The sequence below is a fragment of the Lepisma saccharinum genome, chromosome 27, assembly GCF_977018435.1.
Source record: "Lepisma saccharinum chromosome 27, izLepSacc3.1, whole genome shotgun sequence".
In the NCBI taxonomy this organism is placed as follows: Eukaryota; Metazoa; Arthropoda; class Insecta; order Zygentoma; family Lepismatidae; genus Lepisma; species Lepisma saccharinum.
In genome coordinates, this window is record NC_139255.1 from 32,511,185 (window position 1) to 32,524,403 (window position 13,219).

A 13,219-nucleotide genomic window follows, 5' to 3' on the forward strand; every position below is an offset into this window, starting at 1 on the left:
AGACAGGTGGCTTACAGATATCTTTGATGTTTGATGGCTACGGCGAGCGATCTACGCCTAATGTTATTTATCAATTACGATGCATTTATAACATGTGTCGACAGTGGCGCTGACTTAAATAGGCCGGAGACCACCCAATAGTTTCTCGTGGTTGATTCCATAGTGTTTCGTCCGAGTTGCAGTTCGTCCGAAAGCGAAATTCGTAGAAAAATGCTAAAGTTCGTCCGCGACGATTTAATGAGTTGCGTTTCGTCCGAGCCTGGCTGATGATGAGTTACACCTTGACTAACCAAGTGGCACCTGAGGGCTCAAGACATTGTTGACCTTCTTTGGATCAGTGCTTTCATCTAGATGGAGTTTACAACAACCAAAAGGGGTCACCCGAGTTTGATATGTAATGGTTACCGGTACACAAAGAAGAGGGAGAATCGGTCTGGTGAAGTTGTGTGGTGTTGTGTTGCGCGACCATATCGTGGAAAAGTTATTACCAACAGCAGTCAGTTAATTAAAGAAGAGAGCCACGAGTGTGTTCCTGATGTGGCCAGCATTGATGTGCACAAAGCTATGTCGCAGGCCAAGAAGAGAGCTCGCGAGGAATATGTATTGCACAGGTAGGAATATGTTTTCTTTGTAACACTATTTATTTAAACACTACTCGGACGAAACGCTACTTGGCCAGGTAACCGTAAGCTGCCTGTTTCTGGAATTCGGACGAAACGCTAGGCCACGCTATTATTATTTATTTACTATCGTGATACCTAGTGGATTGCTTATTGAAATCGATAAATAACACACACACACACACACACAAACACACACCCACCCCCCCACACACACACACACACATATATATATATATATATATATACACACACACACACCATCACACACACACACACACACACACACACACACACATATATATATATATATATATATATATATATATATATACACACACACACACACACACCATCACACACACACACACACATATACGAATGGGGGTTGATAAGTTTTCGGCCCGACCCAGAAGGACTTTAGTTACAGCCACGAAAGTTTCAAGCTATTCAACGTATTCTCCCCGAAGGTCAACACACTTGGCACTTCGTTGCTCCAACTTCTCTAACCCCTCCAAAAAAAAAAAAGCTTTCTCCTGGTCTGCAAAAAGCTGTTCAGCAGCTGCTATAACCTCGTTATCACTTCTAAATTTGTGTCCTTTCAGTACTTTTTTCAGTCTAGGGAAGAGATAATAATCAGAGGGCGCAAGGTCTGGTGAGTAAGGTGGGTGGTCAATGCACTGAAACCCTAGGTCCTTCAGAAAATCCATTGTTCTTTCAGCCTTGTGAACGGGAGCATTGTCGTGCAGAAACAACACATCTCTTCTCAACTTTCCCCGGCGCTTTTCTTTAATAGCGTCCTTTAACTTAGCCAGAAGACTGCAGGAATACTCTGATGTTACGGTTTGTCTCTTTGGAAGGTAGTCTGATAACAAAACACCATCCTTATCCCAGAATATTGAGGCAAGCACCTTGCCTGCGGACCTCTGTGCTTTGAATTTCTTTGGTCTTGGAGATGCTGAGTGGCGCCACTCGCATGACTGCTGTTTGGTCTCAGGATCTAAGTAGTGGAACCAACTTTCATCCTAACAATCCGATTTAAAAAAATCGTCCTTAGAGTTCGCAAAATACCGCAAAATCACCTGAGAAGATGTCACACGTTTGCGTTTCTCATCGGCGTTCAAACGTTTCGCGGAAAGCTTGTGCATGTCCAACTGATCATGGATTATTGACCAGACACGTTCTTTGGATATGTGCAAGGTCTCAGCTATCGCTTGAAGTGAAATTCGTCTGTTACTCAAAATCAGGTCATGAACCTGATCCACTTTTTCCAAAGTTGACACTGACACTGGCCTCCCACACCTTACACCATCTTCTGTGGAAAAATCACCACGCTTAAAGTTTGAGCACCATTTCTTCATAGTGGAGTATGAAGGGCAATGTACACCCAATGTGTCTAGCATGCAACCATGGATTTCCTTCGGCGACTTCTGTTGCAGGAAGAAGAATTGCATGACACCTCGCAACTCCTCGGTAAATTCCACATTTGGCTGCGCCACAGTTCAATCAATGGCTGTAAAGAAAAAAAAAACCGTTAGTGATACGATCATCCCAGCTGGCACTTAAACTTCCAAAAGATCAATGTTTCAAATTTAATGAATGATTTCAGGATGACATGTGCGGAAGGGGGTCCCTTCTAGTGGAATCTGAATGGCTTAATGAAATGTTACCTCCACTGGGATCGAACCTGGGACCCCTTGATATGAAGACAGCAATTCTATCGCTAGACCATGGTGGTTGGGAGATATTTATTAATTTCATTATACATGGAAGAGAGGATTTATGAGATTTTTTGTGAGTCTGGCACGGGGCGTCGCCATTGAGCAGCCGCAAAACCTTATTTATGATTCTATAAATATAAGCAAGACCCCACTAATCCACCGTTGGGCACGCCACTGTTCCCACCCACTCCCTTTTTTTGCGGCGTGGCTGATGTGAAGACGACATAAAATTAAGGCTACAGCAAGATTGCCCACACTTTTCCGGTTTTATCAGTGGTATCTGATAAGCCGTTGACAAGCTGTCACAATGTACAGGATTGCGCACAAAAAAATGAGGCCATGTTGTCAGATGTAAAATGTTCTCAAGCCGTTCTCACTTCTGTTGTGTTTGTGTGTGTTTTTTTGCTGGAAGGGTAGCATTAGATAGGCATAGAGGATGAACCTGATTGGTGGACTAGAATGCAATGGTCGGTGTATCTCCGTATTTATACCGAAGGTCAGGAGTTTCGATTGACAGAAGTGTTTGTATCTGGTCTTGATTGTGTTGTGATTGCCTTCTGATGCTGAAGAATGGCGGATTTCCGATTAAGTGTTACTGAAAAAGGAGTTGCTTGTCTGATTAAGGATGGATTTAAGTATCGTCGATTTCGGGAGAATAAGAAGGGATCACAGTGGCGGTAAGTGAATTAAGGTTTATTAATTACTTATTTGACGACGACAAAGAGCATATAAGAATTCTGTTATTATTTTATTGTATTATTGATCAAGATTATTCTTCGGAAACGCGCACACGAATTCAAAGCTATGTACAGTGGGACTCATGAGTATTACCGTGCAAATTGTCCATCACCATGTTCGTGCACTTTATTTCATTCAATAAGAGCTTCAAAAATTAAAATAAAACAAAAAAAAGCTGTTGACAACTTCTGCACCAGCATACATAAAAAAATCCATCGCTTAAAAACACACAGAATGTAAGAGAAAAATTAATGAAAATAGTAATGGACAATTTGCACGTAATTCTCATGTATCACACTGTACATATTGTTAGTTGTAATTAAACAATTGTTCATATCGTTAATGTAACCTTAAATTTAGGCTATGACTATTCGATTGCTATGAAGCAGTGACGGCGCCAGCCTAAAATAAGTGGGGTGGGGGGCTACAGATTTTGGAGTAAAATTCTCGGGAGCCTAACTAATATCGGTTAGAAGGTATTTAAGTAATACGTACTTTAATACGGTATAATTTTACATACTTTACAGTCAGATCCAAAGATAAATCACTGAGATGTTATGTTGCATTTTGTTCCACAGGCACGAATATTTTATGTCAATTAAAATGCAATAATTGTATTGTTTTCTTTTCCTAAGCCATTATCGAAAAGAGTATCACATACTTAGTATTCATATGAATAGTAAACAAAATACACCATTAAAAATTCACTCATTTTCAACTCGCTGGATATATGTATAAATACTACACGGAACGCTCTTTCTATGTGAAGAATGTAAGTACTTCTTTGTTCAAATAAGAAAATAACCACAGCAAGAAACTACGATAAGGTACGTCTGTTTTTATGAGCAGCTACAACTTTGTTTAAATCCAAAGATTTTGCAATCTCTTTCTCAAAGGACAGAATAGATATAGCATTCAACCTCTCATTACCATTTCGATTACGAAGGCAACACTTGATTTGCCGTAAGCAGCCGTTGATGGGTGTATGCACATTTCAATAACACAAAGCTTATAAAGTTCGTGAAAGGCAATTTTAAATATTTCAACCATTGCAAGCAGCTGCTGAAGGGTCTTTACTTTGAGTTCCTTTCTGCCTCAGTATGCCATAACTCTAAACGGTTCAAATCACAACAGTAGGGAGAGGCGAAAGATTGTAGCTTTTCGTGATTCAGAAAAGCGGCACTAACTTAATAAGGTAAGCATCAAATAAACAATACCACCCTTCAATTGAAAGTATGTTAATGATACAATTTTCTCTGCTATGATGAAATGTCTTATTTTTTCTTGTTCAACAACTGGAATTCAGAACTTAGGGATAAAAATGGGGAGGATGCGAGTAAGACCGTCCACTGAGGAGTTACCACTCTCAAGGAAGAAACAAATTCACCTCCACTAGGAGACAAATACATTGACATAAACGCAATGAATATAGTTGCAACTCTTGCACTGGGCATTTTTATTAGTGAAAATACCTATAAGTGATGAAGATTTTTTTCTTTTAAGACTATATTGTGCATAAATACTACATAGAATTGGATCAAGAGTTTTAGATTTGATTCAAAGATTGATTCTTCTGCACATAATCAAGTTTGTCCACTATGGTGGTACTGCAGAAATGATTTCCTAACCTCACAAATTATAAATAATTAACATCTAGGACTAGGACTGCGAGCAAGAAAATTGCCCAAGCGTGCTGATATTCGCACCGTGTTTCAATGAAAATTGCCCAAGCGTGCTGATATTCGCACCGTGTTTCAATGATTACTTGATTGAATTTGTATTAAGGTCTATTATATGCACAGAAGCTAATCGGGCCGAGAGCTACAGCTTCTAGTGGAATTGAATTGAATTGTCTTTTGAAGTCCACTTTATGCACAGATAGGTTAATCGGGACTGCACCTACAGTTTAAAGTAGGATCCTAACCACTGTGCAATTTGCCTCCACCGGGTATCGAACTCGTGATCCCTTATTACAAGCCGACGTTGCCATTACGCCATAGAAGGAAGCCCTTCTAGTGGAATCTGAATGACTTAATGAAATTTTACCTCCACTGGGATCGAACCTGGGACCCCTTGATATGAAGACAGCAATTCTATCGCTAGACCATGGCGGCTGGGAGGCCAATTTTAATATTTCCAATGTATTAGCATTTAGCAATTAGGTAGTTTGTGTACTCTTTCGTTCTTTAACTTCGTATTTCTCCCTCTCGAATATTTGCAGTGATAAGGATAGGAAGGCTTGTGTTGCTGCAGCCATAAACCTTCGGGTTTAAGAATGCTGGAGAATTAGTTACTTAAGAATAGATATAGGTAACGATGAAACCAATGAGAGAACATCTCTAACTCTCGTGCAATTGTCGGTACTCCAATGAGGAATTAACAAACAGAAGGAAATATAAAACTTCTTTAGATTTTGAACGTCGTCTTTCTTATAAAAATTCATTTGTCACACCTATTGTTATAACAATTATTGTCACCTATTCCGAAATATAGTGATACGGTTTACAGAGGCTGCCAACGACAATCAAAGAACAATCTCACCACAGCCACTGAATACGTCCATCTTCCAGGCAGGCAGATGATTTCGTAGCAAGTTTGGCGACTCCTGATTGGAAAATTACTTAGTATCGAATGACCAGAGGAGTGCTGTGCCCAGGATTTTCGAAAGGGAGGGGTTACGTACACTATTTTTGGTAGTCATTCCTCATTTTGCATTTTTCTTTTCCTACATTTGACGTTCTTTTTTTTAGGAATATTGGGGCAAAGGAGGGGGGATTATAACCCCCTTGGGCACGCCACTGCCAGTGGCCTATTGATTTCAGAACACAACGTAATAAAGTAATTGCGATCTAACCGAACTAGAAAATGTACTTGAACATTGTACTTACCCCAATGGAAGTTTCATAATGGAAAATGAAAATTTTACTTTTTAAGTTTTCGGTTTAAATGCGTATACCGTACTACAAAAATCTAGGGGGCTACCGGGAGGGCTGAGGCCTGGTTTGGGAGGCTTCAGCCCCCCTAGCCTCCCTGTAGCGCCGTCCTAATATGAAGTGACACTCAAGCAGGATATTGCACATCGCGCTGTGACGCCAAGGGTCCTGGGTTCGATTCCCGCTCGGGTTTGGTTGTTTGTGAATGTCCATTCTTCAATTTCATCACTCATCCCCATCTTCGCAAATTAGCCAAGAAGCGCAAAACGTGAAGTAAAATAAACTCAAGCAATCAATCAAAATCAAGCAGGATATGCTCAATAAACTTTTGTCTGATGTTTTTCAATTCCACTATATGCATACTGACTCTGACTAATGTCTTTTCCAGATGCACGTTGAAATCTTGTTGTGCAGTCATTATCACTGATAGCGAGGGAACTGTTATTTTGGAAGAAAGAGGACAGCACAACCACTTGAGCGACTTTTCAAAGGTAGAAAGGCACGAGCTACGAGAAATGTGTAAGAAAAGAGCAGCGGAATACCCGAATGAAAGGCCAAATACAATTATTAGGAGTGAGCTCTCAAAGTCAGAAAATGTAGAGGAATTAACACATAAGGATATGAAGAGGTGTAGACAAGCTATGTACTGCATTCGAAGAAAACTCACGCCTGTTCGTCCGCGAAATATTACACAGGCTATTGAGCAAGTGGTCGAAAGACAAAATGAGATTACTCATGATGGAGAAAAGTTTTTGTTTGTAAATGAAGAAGCTAAGATTATCGTCCTAACTTGTGCAACTAATATCAGGTACGTACATATTTACAGTGTAAGAAATTAAATGTATGGATATACAGTACTTTGTTTTGGTATAAGGCATTTCTGGGCCCTTGCGTCTTCCTTTTTTTAAAAAATTTATAAGCTTTTCTTTTTTTACATAATTTTAAACTTGAATATCATGAACAACTGAACTTAATCCTTTAGAGATTTACTATTTTATTTCTAATTTCTCTATCTCTTCTTGTCTAAAGAAAAAAACAGTTTTGCGCACAGACTTTAAAACTATAAAAGGGGCAATGTTGGATCAAAATCTGTGCGCAAAACAGGTCAGTGAGATTTGTGCGCAATACGTGTGCGCAGTTCGGTTGCACCGGAGAAACTAAGAATAAATTTTCATTACTTTAGAGTTACCTCCCTTTTTTTTCTGTTAATACTTCCCTAGGAACCAGTTTACCACGCTTTCGAAACTCTTGCTCCTTGAGATATTTTTAGGTTCAAGAGGTACGTACAACTTAGCTCTTTTATTAGGATTCGATTTGGCAACACTGGCCTTCTGTCTGCCTCCCTCCCTCAGGCTCTGTCCGAAAGGTACAAAGTACATACTTGGGCTGTGTCCAAAAGGTACAAAGTACATACTTGAAGTACAGTCTTGACGGAAGTGACGTCACCTAGTGCAGTTCGAAAGCGCCAAGCAAACGAGTGTACAAGACCAGAGGACGCAGCTCACGAGCGGTGCACACTTGCGATCTGTGCTTGCTTTTCATTTGTTAAAAAAATGAACGTCTGAAGTCAATCAGCTGGTAGTTGTAGTTCTTCCATTGTGTGGAAATGTAAGTAAACAAGTTTTTTAAAATACTATGTAATTTTATTTATTGGTTTTATTCATATATGCGTGGTTTCTTTCTTCTATAGTGAGAAGGTGTTTAAAAGTGAGAAAACAATTTCTTTTCCCGCGATCGTAAACCATGTTGCGGAAATGCGGAATGTGTGAAAATTAATTTGAAAGAGCAAATTTCTTTCATATTTCTATAATTAATAACGTGCTGTGTTATATAAACTGCACGCCGAGTCATGTGTGTGTTGTTCACGGAAAACAAGAGTGGCACATACAGCCGATGTTTGATAATTTTAGTTTCGAAGCAACTTTTGTTGCATTCCTCACTTGTGTTGGCGCTGCAGTCGAAGTGCAGTTCGAAAGCTTTCCGCTTCCAGGCTTCAAGACCGCACTGCGAGTATGCTCTCGAAGTATTCTCGCTTCAAGTATGGTCTTGCAGCTTTCGGACACAGCCTTGGAGTATGTTCTTGGCGGATGTGACGTCACCTATAGGGGCTATCCACGAGTAAACAAAAACATATCGAACGGCACAATCGATTGTCGAACTGTAGCACAACAACTTCCGGTTCACGGCGGCCGGGTAATTCAAGCGCGTACTTGTGGCATTTCTTCTCGTTTTGTATACCGGATGAAATGGATCATATAAAAGCACTTGACGACGAGGAGAATAAGAGACATCAGGGCAAAGTAGAGGCCTTTGCATATCAATTGGATGAGCAACTGGGAAGTAATACGGCATTATTCCAAGATGAGATCCATTTGCTGATCGTCGTTTCATTGGCGATATTTGTAGCCTACATATTAAATAGAAAGTGATTTCTCCTACAGAGCGAGAGCGCTTAAATGCATACATTTATGTTTTAAGTGAAAAAGTGCGAGTTGTACGGACATATAAAAAACGGAAAAAGGAGCTTTTTTTCTTCTGTCTTCAGTCAGGACGAGTCAGAGGGATGCGATAATGCACACTTGCTGGTTTCGTTCTCGTTTGAACGCAGAAATACAAAACGCTCATTGTTATTTTAAGTCAATTTTCTGCTATTTGTGTTAAACATGACGATGAAGATGAATAATAAACTGGAAAAATTAATGATGGGACAAACACAATGACACACCATTGCCTCACCATGGTGTTCAAACCTAGGACCTCTTCTGCATCAATGTTGATTTGATTGATTGAGTTGGTGTTTTAAGTCCACTTTGTGCACAGTAAGGCTAATTGGGACTGGACCTACAGTTTAAATTGGGATCCGAACCACAATATGCCTCCACCGGGAATCGAACCCGGAACCCCTTGATTACAAGGCGACGAGTAACACTGCGCCATCGGGGAGGCACTCTATCTATCAATGTTGAAAAGATTTCCATTGCAAAAGACGAAAATTAATAATAGTACCCGCACTTAATTTTCTGGCTACACAAAAAAATATTTCCTCTGGTTACACACACACAAAAAAATCTGGTTACACAAAAATTTAATACAGTTCGTGTGTACTTCAAGAACTTAACGTGTAACCTATCTGGCCGTGACCGAGCATCTTTTGAAAGGAAAAGTAATATTTTTGCTCATATCACTAAAACAGAGAGAAAATCGAGATTTGAATGATTTCTATTCTACTTTTAATGAAGTGCAAGTGGTGCGGGACGCAAAATTTTTGGTTGGGAAGGAAACAGGACGGGGTATTTTTAAAGTCCTGACGTTCAAAACGGGAAAAATAATGTTATTTCCCGACTAAATTGGGAGATTATAGGAGCGGAAAATATTCAACATTACCCGATACAAAAAAAAAATAATAATAATAATAATAATAATAATAATAATTATACACACAATTTCACCCTCGGGTGATGATTTATCTTGCATTTCTGGAATAAAAACTGCTAATTTCAATAAATTTCGGATATTTGGTACAAAAAAAAAATGCAGGGAATAAACTACTTTTAAACTATCATTTTTTCCGAAGTCTGGATCGGAATGTGTCATTTTTTTCGTTCCGTTGTCATTACTGCGCAGTCTACTCCTGCTAATGGTCTTCCAATTTTCACGCCTGACAGCTTGAATGCAATAATTTGGCGCCTAGATCTCGAGGAAATGGATGAAGAGAAATCCGTGAAAGATTATTTAGCCCTGATCGTACTTTACATCCTCCTTGTACACACACATTCGTTCCTTTCATGCATGACACAATCTCAGCTCCCTTTAGCGGCATGTTGTGAGCCTACGAACCGGAAGTTGTTGTGCTACAAGTATGGCGTCCGCGCGAAGGCACTTCCTTCCGGTGGATAGCCCCTATAGACGGTGTTAAAGGCGGAGCTACTGCGGAGCATGCGCACTCGTCTGGTCCCCCTCGAACATCCGGTTACGCTTACTGTGCTATGGACGTTAATATGAAAGGGCAAAGTGGAGATTCTTTTACCAGGAAATATGGTGTCAACTGTGTAGCATATGGTTGCACATTCGATCGGGAACAAATTTATTGAGTCAAGTATCACTTCGTAGGTTTCCGAAGGACGTAGAGAGACGAAACCTGTTGATGCAAGCAGAACGAGAAAGGATTGGTACCCGGAAAGGATTTATACGACTTGCATTTTGTTAGAAGCATGTTGATCGTTTATCTGCGTATTGTGTTGTGGTGAAAAGCACGGTTCTTATTGAGGTTTCAAATCAAAGCGTCACGCGGCAGCAGTGGTTCGTACCGAAGTGACAAGCGAAACAGGCCCATTTAGTCTATAAATAAGCATTTACCTCTCATGGGAAATCAAGTCTCAGGCGACACTATACACGCCATTGGGAATCTGAGCGACACGTGCAGTTTTTGTCGTGTCCTTCGGTTCGAAAAATTTCATTGATCACTGAGGATTCGCTTTATTTTAAGTGGCACGGAGATTACACACCGAAGCGACAATCAACAGCCCCTTTTCTCTAAAGGAAGCAATTCACCTTGCATACGAGTACAACAGAGCGAGGCGACACGATGTATTGTACTGAGAAAACAACAGTCCAGTCCAAGCGACACGTTCATTTTCTTGTGGTGAATTGGTTCGAAAGGAAGCTTTCAGACTGCAGCGATATGTGTCTCTTGGAAATCAATATTAAAATATAAACAACACTTTCCGAACGACAAATTGCAGGTGTCGCTTGTCGCTCGGACTGGCCCGTTTTATCAATACCGTGCATTGTATTGCCCCGACCTGTTATTTGCGCAAGCGTGGCTGGTGAATGGTTTGCTTTAGATCGAATGCTTCTGTGCGAAATCCCGATATCGCTTGTCGCTTCAATCTGAAAACTCCCTTGTTGCTTGAAGTAAATTCGTGCAAGTGAAAGTGGCATGCCATATCATAGGTTTTTTCCCTAAATCCCTCAGGCGGAAAGGCGACGTTGAGAGCACATATATTTACTAGTGCGTCCATTTCGATCTGCAGCCGAGAGATCGGGAGAAACGTGGCGGGCGGCGCTGACGGAGGTGCCGACATTTGCGGCCTGTAATGCCCGCATATTTTTATGGACATATGCAGACATTTATATAAATATTGCAAAACTAGCACTAACCTGTGTTATAAGAGTTGTTCAAAGTGATGTCCACCTACATTCACACATTCCTGGCATCGTTTGATGAAATTTTGATTCACACGCAAAAGTTCTTCTTCCGTAATTCTTCCTAGTTCTGCCCTTATATTGTCTTTTAGTTCGTCGATGCTATGAGGGTTATTTCGGTAGACTCTATTTTTCAAGGTTCCCCACAAATAATAGTCACATACGGTAAGATCTGGCGAACGTGAAGGCCATAAACCTCTTGAAATTATTCTGTCATCAAACACCTCCCTTATAGCGTCCAAAGAATCAGCGGCGGTATGGGCTGTGGCCGAATCTTGTTGAAAATACCCATATTGTCTCTCATTATCTGATAACAACTGAAAAAACGGCGCGAGTATTTGTGTGCGGTACCTCTCTGAATTTATTGTGTCTTCAAAAAATATAGGCCCTATTATTCTTTTGGCACTTACAGCACACCACACACCAATTTTTGCATCGTGTAACGGAACTTCGTGTATTATTCGGGGATTTTCAGTGCTCCAGTATCTATTGTTCTGTGAACAAACATGACCACGCAAGTGAAACCATGCCTCATCCGAAAAAAAATTTAACTGTGGATCAACAATACCATCTACAATATTCTGCAAAACCCAATTACAGAAATTTACTCTACTTACGTTGTCAGGGGGCCGTAATTCTTGCACTATAGAAACTCTGTACGGTTTTAATTTTAGTAGCTTAGTGGCTGTATGTGCTGATGATTTTGACACGCCCATCTCCTGTGAAACACGGCGTAGAGGTTTGTTTGGAGAACGTTCTAACGCTGCACCAATTTCATCGAGTTTTGCTTCGGTTAGAATCCGTCGTTTTTGCTTAGGTGTTTTAAAATTTAACGATCCAGTTTCTCGTAATTTAAGGACAAGACGTCTAACCGTATCTCTATGTGGAGGTGAAACGCCTGGGAATTTCTGTACAAATTGCCTACACACGTCTCGACACGAGTCTGTTTTCACGTAAGTGTCATACATAAAAATTCTTTGTTCTAACGTGAACCTTGCGGCTGGCATTCCAATCGTCTGACTGACACAACACACATACACACTGCAATAACACAAACAAGTAACGGCAAGTAATCAAGAATAACACTCTTACGCACAGTACGAAATTAACACGCTCTTGGTTTACATCTGCCTGCCACTATATTCACAGCTCTGTAGTCGCGAAGGAACACAAAACTTGAGCTAGGAGATTTCGGATTGCAAGGAAGCTCACGAACACCATTAGCTTTTAACGGTTCGTCTGCAGCGTAATCTTGATACAGTGTTGCACATTCGAAACCTCCAAACGATCCCCATCGACACAAAACTCTTTCAAGGATATAAACTTAAGCAGGACGTTACTGGTCAAAACTATGATTAAAATGTTTTACAGAGTGTTATCTGTGGCTCTTAATATAATTTCTAAAGCGTATTTATTTGTGTATATAAGGGTGGAACTTGGAAGAATTACAGAAGAACTTTTGCGTGTTATAACACAGGTTAGTGCTCGTTTTGCAAGATGTCCACAAAAATAAGCGGGCATTACAGGCCTCAAATGTCGGCATCTCCGTCAGCGCCGCCCGCCACGTTTCTCCCGATCTCTCGGCTGCAGATCGAAATGGACGCACGTATTTGTTATGTGTCATTACTTCTGCAGATTTGTTGGCAAAGATTCACTTAAGCATACTTTATAATATAATAATATCACTTGTTTTATAGAATTATCTTTCCCTCACTTTTCCATTTACAAAATAATTAAATATATCTAAACGTTCGTCGTGCGTGTACATGAGATACTTGTATGTACGTAGATTCTGTGGTAGGTAGTGTGCTATACAACTGGCGGCCACAAAGACACGTCATATTTAAATAATCTGCTTTTCAGTTGATCATCCGACGGATTCTAGACGTCCACTCCTTCATAGTAGAACTTTAACAAATACCTTTGTTGACTATCGTCGCATAACTGATGAAAACAAGCGCCCATTTCTTACTTCGTATGCCGGTGAATCTGCACTAGCAAC

The 13,219-nt window shown here is 40.4% G+C and overlaps 1 protein-coding gene across 1 annotated transcript in view; it reads left to right on the forward strand.

Moving 5' to 3' along the window:
* The first annotated feature begins 351 nt into the window (after positions 1-351).
* The window catches only part of LOC145980219 (uncharacterized), a 73,517-nt gene continuing 60,649 nt past the window's right edge, over positions 352-13,219 (forward strand). The window contains exons 1-2 of the mRNA XM_083113240.1: positions 352-611; positions 6,401-6,820. Of these exons, the coding sequence (XP_082969366.1) occupies positions 352-611; positions 6,401-6,820 (680 nt within the window). The remainder of the gene's footprint in view (positions 612-6,400; positions 6,821-13,219) is intronic.